The following is a 21,015-nucleotide window of genomic DNA, read 5'->3' as shown; positions in this document are numbered from 1 at the left end:
CCCCCGTGTTAGGAGGGGGTACTGCACGACGGTATATCGTTATCACGTACAGAGAACTCTATGGCGATTGCACTTCACGGTTATTACTACAGAGGGCGCTGTAGCTGAACCCACATAGAAGTCGAGCCGGTGGCGGCTAGCAGGCAGCTCAGAGCGGGACCCTTGAAAACAAAAACAATTCTGTGGCTTCTCTTTTTGAGTCCGGGGTGTCACTGCAATTCAGCATGAAGTTCATGTCCTCTTTGTTTAACGCTGGTTGCCAGTGTTTAGTTGTTTAGCCAGAGAGGTACCGAGGAGTCAGAATCAGGATTCAAAACGATACAAAATGCCTCCGAAGAAGCAGCATCTCAAGCCGACTGCAGCCAACGTCTCCAGCTCTTTGGACCTAGAGTCTGAGGACATCAGCTTGGAGACTACCGTGCCCACCACCGAGGATGTCTCCTCGTCCGACGAGCAGCGGAACGGCTCCCAGAAGGTGACCCGCCAGCTGATCGAGAGGAAGGAGCTGCTGCACAACATCCAGCTGCTTAAAATCGAGCTATCTCAGAAGAATCTCATCATAGACAACATGAAGGCCGATCATATGTCAAAGGTAGACTTGGGGTGGGAAATGGAGACAGTGTTTCTGCAGATAACTTTTCCCCTGGTTAGGAGAAAAACGACCTGGTACTGCAGCATCATTGTTGCAGTAATAGTTTTGTGATTGAATTAAAGCGTCTATAATAAAATATCTGGTGTTTCAGATTGAGGAGTTGGAGGAGAGGCTGAATGACGCCCTGCATCAGAAACAAGTGTTGGTCCTAAGACTGGATAACCAGCTGAAACTTACTCAGGAGGAGAACAGGTGAGAAAGGACACAACCAGAGCAGGGGTTTCATGACTAGTTATATTTTCCGAGACATAAAGACTTAAATTGAAGTCTTTATGTGTGCATATAAAGCAGCACTCTTATAGACGTGGCCCCTGCCCCCATATCTCATTGTATTACATCACACAAGGATGTTGTGTCTGCCCTGTGCCCTTTGTAGCATCAGTGTCATGTTTGGGAGCAAGAAATGCATATACAGCTCAGGCTATTGAGCAGTATTTCCAACAAGGCAAGGTTGACATGGTTTTGACACGTACAGTGCGTGAATAATTGATACAGTATGTCCAGTGATTGATAATTTATATATCGGACAATTATATCAGATATATCAGTTATCCGTGCACTGCACGTGTCTAAACCATGTCAACCTTGCCTTTCTAACTTTGTATACAAACTGCTTAATCTGAACCATTTCTAATCCTGTTGGATCTGGGATTGGAGGTCAAGGTCTTATGGCGATGCCAGGCAGGAGGAAAACAGGAATACCACAGAGAAGATTGATGGATGCAGTGAAAGAGGACCTGCGTGTTATGCATGTTAAAGTACACAATTATGTGTGCTTTAACGTGCATAAGCAGAGCTTCTATAGTGCATTGTAATGTAATTTCTAACTAATACAACTACATATACCCTCCGTCCCATCATTTAGCTGCTGAGGTCAAATGTCAACTTTGTTAAAAAAGGCTGTCATCACCAGGAAGCAGCAGGCTCTGCGTAAGCAGGAGATGGAGGCCATCCTGCTCAGGCAGCAGCAGCTGGAGGAGACTAACCGACAGCTGTGTGAGAAGGCTGGAGAACTGAGGAGATCTCTCAGGGATCTGGACCTCTCCCAGGACAGATACCAGGAGCTTCGTGGTCTTCCTGAGGACAAAATATCTATACAGGAATATGTAGCTGTGAGTATGAGGTGGTCTTCTATTGGTCATTAGAAAGGACAACATATAAAGAAATCAAGAAACAAGGTGACGTTTTCTTTGTGCTGTGTCCCTAGATGCGTTTCTATGAGGTAGTGACTCCTCTGCGGGCCCAGCTGGTTGAGCTTAGTCTGAAGGACAGCAGTGTAACAGAAGAGCTGGGTATGCACAGAACCAAGATGAAGACACTGATTGAGGTAAAACACACAAACCCAACCTAGCAGCACTTGTGCAAAGTGTTCACATAATTGTTTACGTAGCATATCAAACACTTGTTCTTTTTTGTCTTTATTTTCTTTTGTTATGTTTAAAGCAACATACTTGAAACACTCAGACTTTGAGTCACTTGTTTAGGAAATGTAAAAACAAAGATCCCAGATGGTCAAGGTGTGCTAAAAGCGTCAATCGTAGCGACTTTTCAATGGTCATGTTAAAAACTGCAGTGTTGAGAATGATATTGGTGTGAGTTAAACAAAAACAGTACAGTCAATACAACTACCAGACACCCCGTAGGCATGCATGACACAATGATGAGAAAATGCTGTTTCATGCTGACAGCAGGGTTATAATATGCCAAAAAAATGTCATGAATTCAGACTCGGGCTGCTGGAGGGATGTTGGCTAAGCAGTTTTCACCCTAAGGAGGTGAATGTGAGAACGCAAATGTCTGACACAGTCGGACCAGACATGCTGGTATTTAACTTGACGGTTCCATAGTAAAAAGTAGGCATGCTGTTGCTTTGTTACAGATAGTAAATAGCACAGGTAATATTCCTGTACTGCATTACTGAGTGGATATCATGTGTGCTTCCACATGTGCACTATCCAAACAGCATGCTTGTATTACCCACACAGTAGTGTGGATGTCTTAAAAGCAGACTATTTCCTTGTGTTCGGAACATCTGAGAATGGGGAAAACTGTGGAAAATATCCTGTCCTAATTCTCTTCTTGGCAAGAGATGCTTTAAGATGAAAATGCCACAGGGCATCTAAACATTGCTGTGTGACAGGTGATTTTACTTTTTTTTTATTTATTTTTTTTTTAAACGTAGACGTCCCGCACCCTGAAGAACACACAAGCCAATACATGCTAGTGTACATATTCTAATTCCTCTAGCTCACTAAAAACAAAGGCCTTTTTATCAGTTGCTCCTACATTGAGTGCCTGGACTGGATTCTTCCTGAAATCCTAATCTTTCAGTTTTTCGTTATTATTCCTTCCAGTGTCCAAGGAATACTAGTAGCAGAATTCCTAGTATTTCTTTCGGATGCCTTATTTTCTTGGCAAGGTTTCGGTTTGTGATTTGGAGACGTCTGGCTGTAAAATTGCGCATCACCTCGTGCTGAATGCGGGAATGTGTCTTATCACATCTAATAATAATAATGCTAATGCTAATAATGATGATGATAATGCTAATAATAATAATAGTCGTAGTAGATAAGGTGCTTCTTGTATTATCAGTATTGTCTTTTCTGTGCATGTGTCCTCAAAGAGCTACGAGGAAGAGCGGCGGTTGCGTACAGAGCTGGAGATGAGGAGTCAGAGATTGACCTTAGAACTGGCTGACACCAAACAGCAGATCCAAGATGGTGACTACCGCAGAGAAAACTACCCAAACATCAAACGGTGTGTTTGCTTATGTGACATTTGCTAATCAGAGGTCAGCTTATGAGCTTTCTATATTTCCCACGAAGGCCACAGTACATATTTTAGGCTCTGTCCTTGTCCCAGAAACACAATTTTTAAACAGTACATGGGGAAAAAATGCAGAACTGTATTGTAGATTTAAGAGCAGCCCGCTGCTTTTTCTTCTATAACAGTAATGAAAGAACACATTATAAATTTGACTACTGTGAGTCAGATCCTTTGAAAACAGTGCATTGTAACATTTGATACTGGCGTTGAAACACTTAATGGATCGTCTGGCGTAACAGCATGTCTGTAATAGATGTGGTGGAAAAGTAGGACGCCAGGAGCCTTTGTGTTTTATTTAAAAAAGGAAAACCAGCCGTCAGTTTTTGTTTGCTATCATTTTAATTACTTTAATATTATGTAATGTTTCAAAGAGCAGCATTTCACTATGATATTATCTAATAAACTGGAAACAACAAGCTCCAAACCCCTTTTCCCCTCAGAAAACAACAAGTAGGAGATGATGAATTTAAACTTACCTTTATATTTAAATTTTGAACTTGTAAGTTTAAATTTGTGTCCACTCCTGATGGTGTGTTTTATAGAGAGCGCGACAACTTTGAAGCAGAGCTGAAGGAGTTAAAGAGGAGATATGAGGCCGTAGACTTGTCTCACGCTGCAGTGACCAGAGAAAGGGACACACTCAGCAAAGAGGTGCATCACACAGATGCTTTCCTCGTAATACCCTCTAAATCTTTCTTTCATGGTTCTGTGTTAATAGTTTTTTGTTTTTTTAAATGTATTCTTCCTTCGTGTCCTCCAGGTGGCAACATTGCAACAATCAGTGACACTCCTGCAGAAGGACAAGGAGTACCTGCACAGGCAGAATGTGGAACTCAGTGTTCGCTGTGCACATGAAGAAGACCGCCTGGAGAGATTGCAGGTTCAGACAGTTCTTTGGCAAAATGCTTATAGTAACACAAGAAGTCCCCGTGTGGTTTGCTTTCACTTTTGTTTCTGTTTTTTTGACCAGGTACAATTAGAAGACACTAAAAAAGCCAGGGAAGACGCCTATGAAAAATATGTAGCATCCAGGTTCGGCTTTGCTGTTTTTGTTCTTTTATGCTTCTCATAAGAAGCCACTATTCTAGTGCTTTGATATGGAAGAAGTAAGCTGTGCAAGTATTATAATAGTCAATAAAAATTAGATGATGATACGCAGTATCTGCCAGCTGTATTCTGATCTCAGTTCTTATGACCTCACCCACATGAAGAAAGCTTCTGCGTATAATGCTCTGTTCATTTAAAAAAAACATTTTTTTAATCTTCTTTTCTCTACAGAGACCACTACAAGTCAGAATATGAGAGCAAATTAAGAGAGGAGTTGGAGAACATCAGGCTGAAAACAAGTCAGGAGATAGACAACCTGCAGAGAACCTCCAGGGAGATGTATGAGAGGGAAAACAGGTATCAGCGTCTTTTAGTATAACTGCTGAAAAACTGAATATCAGGGGTGCTGTTTAAACCAAGTAAAGTCAAACATTATTCATTACTCATTAAGAGTCAGTGAGTGGTTTATAATTACAAATTGAAGCATTGCATTAGGGAAGAGGCTGGTGACTCAATGATGTTGTGGTTTACAAATTCACCTAAAAAGCAAAAGATCCCTGGGAGGAGGAGAAGAAACAAGACATCAAACATAAATATTTTCATTGTTAAAATATGTAGAGCTACTTGTGGTGAATTAGAGAACAGCAAAAAGTAGAATAATTGTGCACACACTACACTTGGTCTTTTTATTTTTCATCTTATCTAACATAGAGTAAAGCAAATTTCGCAGTAAACTTCACCCTGATCCTTTGTGAGTGTGTAAGTTGTGTGATTATATACTTATTCGTGTCAACTTAATGTTTCTTTTCTTTTCTTTTTTTTTTCTTTATATATACATGTTCAAAAAAAGGTCAGTAAAATAACATAACATTTGTCTGTTACTGTATTTACTTGTGCCTACACAGATATTTAAGAGAAGAAAGAGCTGTTACAATGTTACAATGTAACAGTACCTCAAAAACTAAGAAAATAGCAGCATATCTTCGAATGATTAAAATCATTGCTCTCCACAGGAATGAGAGTGTCTTTCAACTGTGTGTGTGTGTGTGTGTTTGATCAGGAACTTGCGCGAGGCCAGAGACGGCGCGGTGCTGGAGAGAGACCGAGCAGTGGCTGCTGAGAGAGATGCCCAGTCCAGATATGACCAACTGCTGGAGCAGTGAGTTTTATCATCTGTCACATGCTTAAAGCGCAACACTGACATGTTTTGTTTTTTTTCCCCTGTCACTCCATGTCATGCACAGAAGTCAGAAGTCTCCCTTTAGGTCATTTTTGTAGTCAAGAAGATAAGTGGAAGTTATTTTATTGATTATTAATAAAATTCTCTCAGTCTTAATTTGATTAAAAAACAAAGAGAGAGAGTGCTAAAAAAAGTAAGTGGGAAAATGGGACTGTCTGTGCACCTTGTTAAATGCATGTTAGGGGTAACTTCTTTTATTTTTTCTTGTATAAACTAGATTTTTAATGCGGTTCAAAATGGGAGGTTTTAAATAACATGAAAACTGGTAGTTTTAGAATAAATATCAACATTTTTATCCGTGCAAGCAGCGATATAATGAGTACAAATTCTTAGTTACAATTGAAAATACCACACATGAAAGTGGAAAAAAGTGCTTGGTCACATGATTACATACTTTAGACCAGCGGTCCCCAACCCCCGGGCCTCGGACCGGTACCGGTCCGTGAGTCGTTTGGTACCGGGCCGCGAGAGTTGAGGCTCAGGTGTGAAATGTATAGTTTTCAGGGTTTTTATCTCTTTTCAGCGTTATTTTGTTATCGTTTTTATCGTTTACTCGGTTTTCCTCGGTCTTTTCACGTGTGTTATGAATAAATTTTCTTTTTTTCAGTACTAGTTTTATTTTGTTGTATTTATCCGCGACACCTTAAAGGCCGGTCCATGAAAATATTGTCAGGCATAAACCGGTCCGTGGCGCAAAAAATGGTTGGGGACCTCTGCTTTAGACTACTAAAATCTATTTTTGTTTCCAGCTGCGTGAGAAAGATTCGTTAATGTGACAGGTAGCGTCGTGGTTAGTTAACACCTTCCAATGTTGGCTACTTAAGAAACTCTACCTGAGGGTAACTGAGGGCATCTGGAACGACTCTTTGTTGTCGTTGTTAACCATGAAATATTTGGAACCCATTTGCATAATTCATTGTATTTTGTGTTTGCCAGCCAAAGAAGCCAAAGAAGCCAAACTAGTTTGATTAATAAAGTCAGCTTGATTGCTGTGCTTTTTATAAAGATTAAGTTCTCACCGTGTTTCTTCTGTTTCTTTTAAAGCTGTGAGCTTGTACTTGCTTTGACGCTGACATGCGAGCCACTGGCCGCCTGTCATTAGCAAATGTTGTGGGCGCGGCAGGACTTTGGTGGCTGTGGTTTACCATCTCTTACTAAAGATCACATGAAGGCTTTGCTGTAGCAGAGAGATCAAAAGGTTGCTCGGAAGTCAGTTTACTTTATAAAAAGAGGTCCTAAGCAGCCAGTGTCTTGGCCTGTAAAAGCAGAAACAGCACAGGTAAAAAGCAAAATGAGGCACCGATTATTTGCTGAGGAAATAAGATGAGATTTTGAAATTGCTATTAAGAGAAAGTGAGTTTAGTAATCAAGTTTTGTTGCCTTTTAATGCTTAAACTATGTGGGGTTTTTTCAGATTTTGTAGGTTTTAAAAAAAAAAAAAATGAAGTTGTTTTTCTAGTATATTTTTTTCCTTTTCCACCCTCCTTCTGAGTGATTAGTGTCTGACCAGCTAGTCTCTATCTCTGCTCCAGGCCACAGAGGCCATCTCAGTATAGCCTCAGTATGCCTCTGGGCCACAGCCTTGTAAGAAGTTTTAAAAATTGCATGAAAATTGCTATAGAAATATTGTGAGCCCTGATGAACACGCCAGCACATAAATACTTAAGGTGTAAGATTTCTTTTTTATTGGAGGTAGCATTTCAGTCGTGTCATTAGTCACATGGTATGTGTCTTTGCACCTGATTTCTCAAGACTCCCTTTTGAAACCACATTTTAAAACTAACAATTATTTACGTGGAGAAATTTCTTTCTGCACCAACAAGAATTCTCATTTCTCATGTCATAAATCTTTATTTTTTTCACTTTAAGTGTCTCTGCAACACACAAACAGAGCCACTTACACAGCAGCAGCAGCAGCAGCAGTAGTAGTGTCCCAGTCCTGGGTTACTACTACATGCCATGCATTTCTCTACATCCAAACCACCAGCTGTTAGTCTTTCCATACACACACACACACATACACACACATGCACAAAGTCACTTCACTCTCCCTTGGACTCTCTCTACAGCGATCACATTCCCTCTCTACATCACATCGCAAGCCAGCAATGACAGATGCTAGCCTCAAGCCCTTAACCCCTAACCCCACGCATGCCCCTATTTCTGGGGCAAAGAATGAGGGTGAGAAGCCTGAAATGGCGTCAGTTAATTTAAGCCTAAAGGGCCAGCTTGAACCTTAGCGATCCGATTGTCCAAAACAAAGGCAAAGTGTTGAGCACAGTTTTCCGTTTTCACCTTCCTGACAGACTTTGCTGCAGCAATGCTGCCTTGGGTAGCTTGAGTGTCACGTACTCTTATTTGCCACTGTCATAAATTTGCCATTTAAAAGCACAAGAATAAATGCAGCTAATGAGCCTTCCGGAAGGGTAGCATTGTTTTCCAAAGAAATTTTTACTTCTTTGCTTCCATATTGCGGCCACGATGAATAATAGAAGGCATAAAATGTCCACCATGTGTACACGTCTATCACTGTGAGCACATAGCTCAGGCCTGCGCACTATGGATGATGAAATCTTATCAGGTCAGCTGTAATCGAGAGTTATTAATATTATCCAACCAACCTCCACGACTTGATGGGGTCTGTGTGTGCATGCTCGAACACTGCCTAGGGAGGAGAAGTGAGCTTGAAACTGTTGTCTGCTCGTGTTGTACTTTAAAGGCTGCAGAAAAATCGTTGCCCTTTTTTAATTAGTCACGAAAAAATTGAGTTTATAATTTCTCTCGAGCGGGAAGTGATATCTTCAAGTCTTACACATGCTGCTCGATTCATCAGGATCCATTTGCTGTTTCAGCCTGATAAATGACTGGAAAGATTAAAATAACCAACCAGTTTGTTATGTCTTTGCATTTACATGCATAGAAAATTGGATCAAAATGAAAATAAAAGCACCTCTGTCTTTATATTCTATATCCGACATTAACTGCAGGGCACTTTCGGTCCCTTTGTTCTTGTCTAATTGGTTAGGTTATATGGAAAAACCTTTTACTGGTGCCAACTTAATCACTGTAGATGGAACAAAATCAAAAACTGCTGCAAGCACAACTGAAGAAATGGTAACAAGCAAACTTCCTGCTAAATGACTTTGTGTAGCGGTGGAGGCGCAAATTGAACTTCATTTCACAATAGTGTACAATGGGGAATTAAAGTATACCAACTGACAGCTTCTTTGCCAGTTTCCAAAGGAGCATGCTTTTAAGACATTTACCGCAAAATGTAATTGAGTCCCTGTTACGGAAGAAGTTGCAGCGTTTGTTTAAAACCACCGGGCATGCCTGAGCTCAACCACCAGCCTACAGCTGAGTTTACCTTTTGTGTGAGAAGCACACTGTGCTCCTTTATTATCTAGTCCACATAGTCTCTTTGTACCAAAACATGTTGTAGCATTTAAAAAAAAAATACAAAAATTATCTTTAATATCTAGTGAGGTGTGTGACTTTATCTCCATCTTTTCTTACTCTAGGTTCCGTCAGCTGCAGCTGGGTACAGACAGCCGGGTGGCAGAACTATCCAACCAGGCCAAGCTGCACTCTTTTGAAGCTGAGCGTGCTAATATGGTCAAGGATGAGACGGCTAAAGCCCTAGCTCAGTGTCAGCTGGAGTGTGAGAAACAGCAGAAGAAACTAGAGGTACTCAGACATAAAATGATGGGATACCCGATTACTAGTGTGTTTGTTTTACTTTCTGCTTGAGTTAATGTTACAGGTTGTTTATTCGTATTAGTAATTGGATTTCTCCTAGAATTTTTAAAAGCAGGTTCAGTGCATCCTGCTGAGGTCTGTGGAGCATTCATTACAGAGAGTAGCACACAACTTAAAAATTCTCTCAGTCTTCTTATTTAATTCAAGATTACCTCAGTCTGATTGTCACCTTGAACACTTCTTTGATAACAAAGTTGGTGCTTCTAGTCTACTCCTAATTATCAGTCAGTCAAAAATGATCTGTTTGGCACAGACGGGAGAAACGTTGCCCACAAACATACGATGTTGTTATTACAACCGAATATGCACAACTGAAGCCTAAAATCAAGTCCGTCCATAGTACTTAAAAATTAACACGGCTATCCGTCTTCATAAATCGCTCCAGTGGCTTCATTTTTATTTGTGTCCAATGAATCAAGCGTACTTATGAAAGAAGTACACTAAGTGCAATTAGTCCTTGATGTCTGGATGCACCTCTCATCACATCACGTGTTCTTAAAAGGAGAAAAATGCTTTATTTATTTATTTATTTATTTTTAAATTAACGCTGTGATTGCAAGGCTTGCTTTTTGTCTCCGTCTGATCTTTCTTTTCTCCTGATCTATTTTTCGAGTAAATGTTGAAAAGGAAAAATGGTAAAAGGAAACAATTTCTAACAAGTTAATCCAAAAACAAAGTTTATGTAATCATGTATGTAATGGGAACAAAAATATACCCTACGTCTCAAGATATTACTCCATTATCCATCATTTGATTACGATGGTGGAACATTCATTCTGATTAAAAGTCCGTGTAATGCTTTGTAGTTCACCGTTGATTAAATCAAATGTTAAAAATCAGTTAAAAATTTTCATTATCCCTTTAACGTATTTATCAGTGCTGTAATTACGCCATCTTCTCTTTTTAGTTAATTACTATCTAGCCATTATCTTATTTATCTTGTCATTATCTTATAAGCTGTATTTGAGCATGTGTTTCATTATGCATCTGCACATGAACTGAGGCATGGTGGAGAGACACACTCAGAGGGGTATGTAAGTGAAGGAACTCTATGTTTAATCTGAATGATAACAACATTGACCTGTGGCTTTAGTACATAAATAATGTTTAGGTACTTCTCCACAACTTCCCAGTATAGTGTACTGTGATTAAAAAGACAAGCGTCAAATAGTTCCTAGCTTCCTCTTTTTGCATTGGACATTGCATCTTTGTTACACTTACATGTTTCAGATCCTCAAATAAATTTTCTTTTAAACAAAGATAACCCAAGTAAATACAAAATGTAGTTTTTAAATTGTGATTTCATTTAGTCGGGGGAAAAAGAGTTAAACCCACCTGGCCCTGTCTGAAAAAATTATTGTCCTGCCTTTTTAAGTTGTTAATTAACTGTGAGAAAATTAACCACATTTATTTTGGAAAGCTAAGTTTAATTTCACTAACCACACCCAGGCCTGATTCCTGCCAGACCTCTTGAATCAAGAAATCACATGCCACCATCTAAAAAAGCTCAAGAAGAGATGAGAAACAATGTCATTGTCACTTAGTCTGGAAAAGATTAAAAAGCAATTTCCAAGGTAAGGCTTTGGAACTTCAGTGAACCATCGTGAGATCTATTAATTACAAACAGAGAACCTTCCCAGGAGTGGCCGTCCTACCAAATACTCTAAGAGTGCATCAATGACTCATCCAGGAGGACACAAAAGAACTGCAGACCTCATGTGTTTCAGTTAGGGTCAGCGTTCGTGATTCAACAGTAAGAAAGAGACTGGGAAAAATGGCCATGGGAGACTTCCGAGGAGAAAACTACTGTCGACCAAAAAGAACACAAAGGCTCATTTCATATTTGCCTAAAAACATCTTGATGATCTGTTGATGAAGACTTTTAGGAAAATTCTATGGACTTATGAGGGAAAACTTTCTGGAAGATTTGTGTCTCATAACACAAGCAACACAGCATTTCATAAAAGGAACATCATACAAACCGTCAAACGTGGTGCGGTGGTGGTGTAGTGTGATGGCCAACTGGTGGAACCGTGAAGCTCTCTACCACCTCTGAATGGCTACAAAACAAAGAAAAATGAAGGTTTTTGGAGTGACCTAGTCAAAAGCCCACATTTAAATCCAATTAAGATGCCTTGGAATGACCTTAAGCAGGCCATTCATGCATGAAAACCCACCTGTTTGGCTGAATTAAAATTTCTGAAAGTGCGGGCCAAAATTCCTGCACAGCAATGTGTAAGACTATTTCCAAGTTACTGCAATTCTTGCTTCCAAGGAAGGCACAGCCAGTTATTAGGTTAGGTTTAGATAGCTGTTTTTCTGTAACAAATGACATTGTCATTTAAAACCTGGCTGTCTTTTTCAAATACTAAAATTTGTTTCATAGTCTGAAACATGTAAGTGTGTCAAATATGTAAATGTACTTGTTCCCTACAAGCCTGTTGTTACGATGAATTTCTGCCTGCAACCATATATGAAACCTACAAGTAAAATATAGGCTCGATTGTGCAGCAAACTGTGTGGTAGTATGAGCATCAAACTGAGTTTGGCAAAACAGCATAGGCAAGAAGCAAAATAAGCAAAAGCAAAAAAGCACTCATCCAATCCAGGAAATTCTTGCCCCTCAGCTGTAAAAGTTTGATGGGGTATTGTCGTAACCTTGCTGGCTGGGCGGGCGGTTTAGACACTCAAGTTAACTTAGAAACGAGGTGACTTCTCATCTCAATGAACTTGAACTCAGGGTCAAGATCAGAGGTCAACCTTTTGGAAAATCGCCTCAAATTTATACGATAGGTGTCTTTACTAGCAGGCTGAGGCACAGCATTTTACATTTTCTTTCAGTCTCTATAAACTTGGCAGTATCAAAAGATTTCAAAGCCTTGTGTGTGTCCAGGGTTACCTTAACATTTATTAACCATTTTATCTTTGTATAGCGAAAGGTTTTTTGCTACTATGTTAGTTTGGGGTGGTGGGGAAAAATAAATCAATCAATAAAAAGTATTGGGATATTTTGCATGGTGATTTTTGTAGCTATACAGAGAGACCAAATATCAATATTATATTAAAATATTTTAAATACTCTGGGAATTCTAGAAGCAAGAGGGCTCATATCATGAGTTTTAATGCAGAGATTAGAATTTATATTAAATCGCCTCCATCAACAAACCATCCCACACTGGGATAGCTTGACATGGCAATGTTGCCATCAGTGCAAATGACTCTCTGTCAGTAAGCACAACTCATGGGGACTCAAGTCAACTCTTGTGGCAGTTGCACAGGTCATACGCGGCAGGTTTATGACAGGATTTACTGATAGCGTTGGCATGTTTGACAACCTCATTTTACAGCAAAACATAACTGAAGTGAGATAACTTTTATCATTTTGGAAAAAGCTGATCTTGATAAACTATAACTCTGCGGACATAATTTGGAAACAAAGGTGTTAAAGTGCAACTAAGAACAATAGTTTTGAACATTATTGTCTGTCTCTCTGTCTCTCCTCCTGCTGCTAAGCTCCTCACTCAGGAGTTTTACAGGCTACAAACTTCCTCAGAGAGGCGGGTAGCAGAGCTGCAGACTCAGAACGCTGAGCAGGCGTCTCGCCTGGAAACGTATGAAAAGCTCGAGCAAGAGCTGGACCAGGTCACCATGCAAGCCGCCGAAAGTAAGAGTATTGCATTATCTCTGTGGAAACAGCCACTTTAAACACATATCTGTGAAATCAGACAGACAAAAGCAAACAAGTGCACTCAACTGGAACCTAACATTGGAAAAATGTGTGTAATACAAATTACATAATAATCTTATTTGGGTAAGATGGGAGATTGACATAGAAAGATGGCAACAAAATCTTAATACAGTTTTATCTTTTGATCTTTTTAAATGCCTGAGCTTTGCAGGAAAAGAAAACAAACCACATGTTTGTACCTGTTTATCTTAATAGCCCCGCAGACATACTCTAATTCCAGTTGTACCATTATCTCTTACCAGTTGAGAATGAAGAAGAGGCAGAGAGGGTTTTGTTCTCATATGGCTATGGGGCAAATGTTCCTACAACGGCCAAAAGAAGACTAAAACAGAGGTATAGTACATGAAGCACTTCACTGCATTTCAAGCAAAGGATGCAACACAAATGTTGGTCTTTTAAGGTTTTGCATCCTGCATAAGATTTGCAAAACATATTTTGAGTGTTTAAAGAAATGCATCATTTATATTGTCATATATTCTTTTCCTTTGTATTTGATTTTGAATTTTGCCCTTTATGTTGCAATACTGGTAAACAATTTGCTGTTTATGCTTTAAATGTGACACATATCGTGCATCTTTGTGGCTTTCTTCTTTGGCGGTCACCCACACGGTGTCTTTTGCCTTGTGAACTAAACAGTTGTTTAACAGTAATTCCTTAGAAATACCAAACTAGAACATCTGGACATGTTTCCACTTAGTCTTTTATTTGATTTTTATCTCCAGCATGTGCAGCCAAAAGGCTAAATTAATCTCATTGCCTAGCAGCAGACTCTAGAAGATGCATTGTGTAAATACACACTAGTGTAATCTTGTTGATTTTTGTCTTGTTGATTGAAATTCCCATAACTTTTATGTGGCTGTTGTGCAGCGTTCACTTGGCCCGCAGGGTGCTGCAGCTCGAGAGGCAGAATACATCACTGAGGAGAGAGTTGGAAAGTCACAAGTCGCAGACGGGGCAGATATCTGAACAGGTAAACACCTGAAACAATATCAAGTTCCCTGGAGAACATCATTAATATGAGAGTGGTACTTGTTAATTTCTAAGGAAAACAAACTTGAAAGCATTTCAAGTCAGTACCTGCAAACACTTGTTTTCCTGCCGTGACAAAACTCCTACAGCGACTCTGCTTAAATTTATTCCACTTTTTCTGTCAAAGTCACAATGATTTACGTATTCCCTCTTGTAACAAAAGAAAGTCATTACAAAGCCCAACCTTGATGGCTCCTCTCTCATCTCTATTTACCTCCTCACATTGTCACGACTGTGGTATAATCACTTCTCTTTGAAAGGCTGCCATTGGAGCCGTGACATTAGGTCACATCTTGAAGAATGGAAAAAATGATTTTGGCAGAGTGTGCGTGTGTGCTGTACTAAGCCAAAGTTTTAGGTACTTCACAAGGGTAAGCATGACAGTGACCACAAATATATCCATAACGGTGAATCCTGATCTCAACGGCGCTGAATTTGCGTAAAGAGAAAGAAGCACCTGCCACAGGTTAAGTCCTCAGAAGTGGCATGGCGAGTTCTCCTGGAAGACGTGCCAGGTGTCTTTAAAAATTATGCGCAAGTGAGCTTAGGAGGATTTTTATTTTTATTTTCTTCTTAACTACTGCGTAGTTGTGTAAGACTTTATTTGTGGTATTATTTCTTTCATATCATCCTCAGGGCCAAACTTTTGCACAGTAGTGAGTATCATCCAACCCACTTAGGGACACATTGTGATGGTCCCCTGCTTTTTTTCTGAATCTTCTGTCAACATTTAACAATGAAACTGTCAGATTCCACGTTTGAAGTCAAATGACGAAAATGGCAGGTTGTTTAAAAACAAACAGCATGCATTGCAGACTTTGTATGAGAAGAATGTGAAGTTAGTCATAATACCTGTCAAACGTTGTTGATACAGTGGGAAGTATTGCCAAAAACCATGACAGCCATTGAGCTTTTGTTGCGTTTGGCAGTATGTTGCGTTTGTGTATGAGTGTGCAACACTGAAGCTTAAAGTTTGGGTGTGTGAATTCTCTCTGTATACAAATGTGTATGTAAAGTCACGTGTCTGCCACTCGTGCACTAATGGGAAATTTTATCCAGGAAGACTTGGAATTATAAGCCTGATAGCTCTGTCAGCCAAATGTGCTTGTGTTTTCCTTTCTTTTCTTCTTCTTTCTCCTCACTCATTATTATAAACTCAATGAGAGGAGAGGTTGTGCAAGCCAGAATGGGCAGGATTTAAATAAGCCAACCATTCAACTGTCAGCTGTGATCAACTGGCATTCATCTGGAATAACTCATGATTCACTGACTATACAAGAAAAGAAGAAGAAAAAATTATACTTCCTTTTCACTAGAAAGGCTCAGGGTGTTAACTGCTAAACCACCCACACGAATGCCCTGACTAACTAACGATTGTCCTTAGCCTCCACCCAGTTCTACTCACTATCGGCCAGTTGTAAAAGCCGTTTAATGTTTAACACCCATACTTTATCTAGTGTTCAGCAGATTTTAAGAACAATACCAACTGATGGATATGTTTTGTTTTGTTTTTTTCATAAAAAGCTTGAAGTTTAGATATGCCTTCATAAAAACTCACTTTTATGCAAGTTTCTCCTGATGAGATCAGAGATGCCATGACTGTAGATCTTGCATCATTCAGAAATATTTGCTAATATTTTAGTTGATATAATTTTATAATATGAACTAAAACCAGTTTCTAAAGAGAATTACTTAACTGGTGTGACATTAGTTTATCAATTACTGTGCACTGTGCTGAGCCACCGCTGATTTCTTTATATTTTGCTTCTAAGCTGTCAGACGTTCTTGTAATATATTTTGGGTTTTTTTATAAATTGATTTTCACTACTAGTTTTCTAAAGGTCTTTTAAAGGTTTTTTTTCTCATTTTTGTGGAAATTGGCTGCTTTTTCACTCTTTTTCCATCAAGTTATCGTACCTGACCATTTCCAGGGGAATGTTTTTGTTTAAGCCACTTAACACTGACCTATGAATCATTCAAGCATAATAAAGGCACCTAACTTAAGGAATGAGGTAGTGTTGTGTCTACACATAGCAGACAACTTTGCAAAGAACCTGTTTTAAATTGCATCTTTGAGCACTTTGTTACTAGCCGTGTGTTGTGAAAAACACATTTTTTTCTAATTTCTTTAGTTGAATCTTTGAAAAATGCCGGAGATAACAGTTTGACAGACCCATGAAAAATTTACACAAGTCAAACGACACATTACATATGTGAAGTAATTGCTCTCTAACTGCTCAGGTTAACACATACTTTGTTTTTTCCACAGTTGTTGGCCGCCAACCAGCTGTTACAGCAGACGCAGCAACCTTATAGTTACTTGATTGAGACGGTGAGACAAAGGGATGCACAGATCAGCATACTGAAGGAGCGTGTCACCTCACTTGAGGGCAATGTCAGGTACAAATGCTGCATACTACATTTAAAAAAAAAAAAAAAAAAACATTCATTCACGACCTTTTCATCTGAAGGTTGTTCAGCCTTCTCTCCTTCTTGGAAAGCGTCCTTTGCTAATTTGTTTGGTTAAACTTTGTATCTTGTAAATCACTTGATACAATAGTCTCATCTTTTGTCCCTTTCACACCTAGCCCATTATGTCTGTGCAAACCTGCATGCGTGCATGTAAGTCCCCACATGAGTGCATTTACAGGTTCTTGGCAATGACCTAAATTGCTGTTGTGCCCTCTCTATTTTAGCCTGTCAAAAATGCAAATTGACAGACTGCAGGTTTTCTCTTGCTGTGTGCTACCACGGAGCGCTCACCAGGTGCAGGAACAAGAAGGGTTAAAAAAAAAGAAAAAGGTTAAGAAAAATGCTGTCAGACGTTCCCTGTCGGAAACATTTAAGTTTTCTCTGTGGGTCTGCAAGGTTAACCTGTTTGGCTGCAGATGCACAGCTCAGGAGAATTTTACGTGATGCACTGAAGTCCTGTTGCTTTTATTATTATGAACGTTTTTGTTTATTTTTGCATACACAAATGAATGAACATTCAAATTACGATGCATACCACACCTTCACATCTGATCCTGTGTGTCCCATCTCCTGACCTGACGCTAAAGAGCAATAAAAAAAACTAAAACCCACTAAATCTGCTTCATGAAGGACATTAATATTACCGTTTCTGCAGTCTTTAAATATTTTTGTTCAAGACATGTTAATATTTTACTACATATACTTACTGAATAAATATTAAGTGTACTTTTTGTATTAACTAGAGATCTGATCTCTCTGTCTGTGTTTGATTATGACCTCAGTTCTCTGAGGAAAGAGCGGACCGCTCTGGAACAGGTGAAAAATAACATGGCCGCTGATCTGGAGCGACTTCTCAACCATCAAGAGGTACACAAAGGGACAGTGTTGGTTACTGGTTGTGTTTTGTTTAGTGTTTATGTGATTGTTAGCAATCAATTTGCTGAATGCTTTCTGATGATATCAAGATATAAAATATTCGTAAACTGAGTGGGTGGTACATTTATTCGAAAAGCTACATTGCTATTTATATTATCAGTGGTTGTATGGAGTTTTTGTTGGAGCTTTTTTTTTTTTTCAAACCCCACACAAATAGACTCCAGGGGGCTTAATTATAAGCTGCAGTGATATTTCAATAGCACATCACTGTAAACATAAAAAAGCCAGAGTATTCTCTGAAAGTAACGTCACAAAATGAAAAGTGAGAAACCTGGAAAAAAGAAAGAAAGACAGACTGGTTGGTTGGTTGGTTGGTTGGTTGGTTGGTTGGTTGGTTTCTTAGTTTCAAAGTGTTGGATCAACTTCATCACACAACTGACGTAAACAGTAAAACCCCCAAACAGCAGTCACCTCTTCCAGCTCAGCATGTTGTTTTCTTCTGAAGTGCAGACAGAAATGTGGCAATTCTGAGCTCAAATCACAAGAGTTTACTTGTAGCTAAACCAGATTGTAAAGCAAGCTGTAATTTGATCACATCATCCGCTGCAGGGATGAGACACAATTTCTTTTTTTCTTTCTCCTACAAGCTCATGACTTAAACCTCAGAGTTTTTTATTGTTTTTTTGGCAATGTATGAGTTTAAAACCTAAAGAGATTACATTTATTTTTTGTTATAGTACTCCCCAGTTTGCATGAATTTAATGACTAATGATTGCAGATCTAGTTTTCGGTGATGAGGTTTTGCAGCTGTTACCTGCGACATCCACTGTATTGTCTGAGTGTATCTTGCTCCAGGTGGGTACCGTACCTGTTAATCCATGCTTCAGTGGAACAACACATATAAAGATTTAATATCTCTCTTTAATTATGGCCCCAACAGTCTTTGGTAAATATTTAGGAATTTTCCTTTATAATATCCTAGAGCTCAAGTCTTCTTTAAATAAATAAATAAATGAACACAAACCTAATTATAATTTAATCAGATAATTCACACAATTTTATTTTTTTAAAAACAAAACGTTTGGTATTTTTGTCTGAAATTTAACGGTATTAATCAATTATAAGTAATAGCTGCTGATTAATTTAATGTTGATCTTTACACCGGAGAATTTAGTGCAGCGTCTTAATGATCGTAGGCACGCGTGCGCGTACACGCAGGAGTATGTTCCCAAGCAGGCCGTTTGCTGTATGAAGTATGTGCCCTGTCATAGACAGCTGTTCCTCAGCTTGGCTATTTGGGATGCCACTAGCGTGTGTGTGTGCTCTAGTGTGTGCGTGTGTGCTCGTGCGTGTGTGCGAGATGCCAGGGCTCATGTCCTCAGAGGTGATAAATAGAACCGTGAAATGGCCGAGAGTCCCCCTCTCTGCCCTGCTGCTGTTGCCGCTGCTGCCATCCCTGCAGACCCTTAGTGCAAGTCGTCCCATCGCTGGACTGTGTTTGGTTTCTTCGACCTGAATTCTTGAAAGCAAATGTTTCACAAAACATTAATAAAGATAAAAGAGAAGAATTACTTTTTTTTTTTTTTGTTAAATCAAACGATTATATAGTTGAAATCTGTGGCCTTTTGGACTCTACACTCCCAGTAATTTCTCATACACTCCTTCATTTATTGTTTTACTCTTGTTTCCTCTTTTTTCTTTTATGAACTGTGCGGTTTTCCAGGAGTTAGCCATGATGAAGCAGGTCCTGATCAGCATGCGGTCCAGACAGGCAGACGCTCTAAACCTGTTGGAAACAGATAAAACTGGTATCAGGACTTCTGGATTGGGGAAAAAACAGCAGTCCAAACGTATCAACAGGACAGCAGAAGAAGAATCACCAAACAAACCCAAACCCACTGTGTTTGTAAGTGACTGTTGTAGCACCACCCTTTTTATGAGTCACACCATGTGAACGTGCTTAGACACATGTTAGGACAAAGCAATAGAAATAAAAGGATGAACAGTTTTTTAAAAAATCATTTAGTGAAATAGAAGTTTTTCACTAACTGAGCATATGTTCTAGTATGTAGCCATGAGTCATGAGAAAGTCAAATAGATGAGAGTATATTAACAAATCTCTTTCACTTTTCATATTATTTCTTTCTCTTATTTTCATTTACAGACAAATAAAGAAGTTCCCGATTGGTACCAAAAGCAGAAGCGGAAATCCAAGTGACCGTTTGTGTCATGACTGGAGCTCAGGACCTTTGTTTTTAAATTTTAGGTTTTGTCTAGACCTTTGTAAGTTACAGTTCATTTCATTGCTTGATTGCTTTTCAAATACAAAGGCACAAACAGTTTGAACTGTCTAAGTGTTTTGTTTTTCTCATCCTTTGTTAAATATTGTTCATGGGATAAATTATCTGTGTGCTGGTCCAGAGATATTACCTTCCACAGGGTACACATTCCAAGCTAACTGAAGGCCCAAAAATTCCTCTTTTTTGGCAGTGGCCTGTTTTATTAGGTCTGTCTATCATTATTTTCTCATCTTTTCCAAGTTTGCAGATACTGCTCGCTACAAACAACACTGCAGGAACCTTAGCCTTTGATTTGCACAAGCTGAGGTTCCTTAAATAGAGACATAGTAGGCATACCTTTATTATTTCTGACCATGTTCTTATCGGTGTCATATTAAATTTGGGCGGGCGGCTAATGCGAAACTGGTTTGTCCCTTTTCAGGAGTTTTGTTATCCTACATGTGATGTTAAAACTCGCATAAGTAGTAGTAGTAGATCTGTGGAAAAGGTTTCATAAACCTCAAGAGTAGAAAGGCTACAATACACTCAACTAAGAAAATATCAGAAAATCAGTTTTGGAAGAGAAAATGTCAGCCAGATGAACTTGAGATTAATCTTGATGGGTGTGAGGTAGGGTGAGGAAAAAATGAAAGGAGAAGGTTTGGACTGGATGTTAACCCGGCGAATACATTCTCCTCAAAACACAGTGGAGACGAGTGATGGCATGGGTAGGCATAGCTTCTCAATTCACTAAGGTAGTAGTGATCATTGATAATGCAACAGAAACAGCTGGATTAATCGTGAAGTGTATGATTTTTGCTCATATTCAGCTAAATGCAGCTGTTGATTGGAAGCTGCTACACAGCACAGATGTTGAGGGAGCCAAAGCATGTTGCACAAGGCCCAGGTGATTCTGAATAAAGTGTAAAGAAATAGGATATTCAGTAGTGGCCGTGTAAATCTTCTAATCTCACCCTGATTGAGCATCAAGTTTTGAAGGCGAAAGGCAGAAAGACTCAAGAGCAAACCATAATTGATGGCAGCTGCAGTGAAGCATTTGCTTTACTGCATTTGGTTAAATCCATGG

At 39.2% G+C, this 21,015-nt stretch overlaps 1 protein-coding gene across 1 annotated transcript; it reads left to right on the top strand.

Annotated features, from left to right (window-relative positions):
• The first annotated feature begins 45 nt into the window (after window positions 1–45).
• On the top strand, window positions 46–19,995 carry pibf1 (progesterone immunomodulatory binding factor 1). Its single transcript, XM_026189737.1, has 18 exons — window positions 46–592; window positions 744–844; window positions 1,566–1,764; window positions 1,860–1,979; window positions 3,276–3,409; window positions 4,021–4,129; window positions 4,239–4,358; window positions 4,449–4,510; window positions 4,757–4,882; window positions 5,586–5,684; window positions 9,287–9,452; window positions 13,038–13,188; window positions 13,515–13,605; window positions 14,140–14,242; window positions 16,571–16,701; window positions 17,556–17,640; window positions 19,373–19,555; window positions 19,814–19,995. The coding sequence occupies exons 1-18, from the start codon at window positions 326–328 to the stop codon at window positions 19,865–19,867; spliced, it is 2,301 nt and encodes a 766-aa protein (XP_026045522.1). The 5' UTR covers window positions 46–325; the 3' UTR covers window positions 19,868–19,995.
• Window positions 19,996–21,015: the final 1,020 nt, after the last annotated feature.

Source organism: Astatotilapia calliptera, chromosome 13 (genome assembly GCF_900246225.1).
Source record: "Astatotilapia calliptera chromosome 13, fAstCal1.2, whole genome shotgun sequence".
In the NCBI taxonomy this organism is placed as follows: domain Eukaryota; kingdom Metazoa; phylum Chordata; class Actinopteri; order Cichliformes; family Cichlidae; genus Astatotilapia; species Astatotilapia calliptera.
This window is presented reverse-complemented; position numbering and strand designations above follow the sequence as displayed.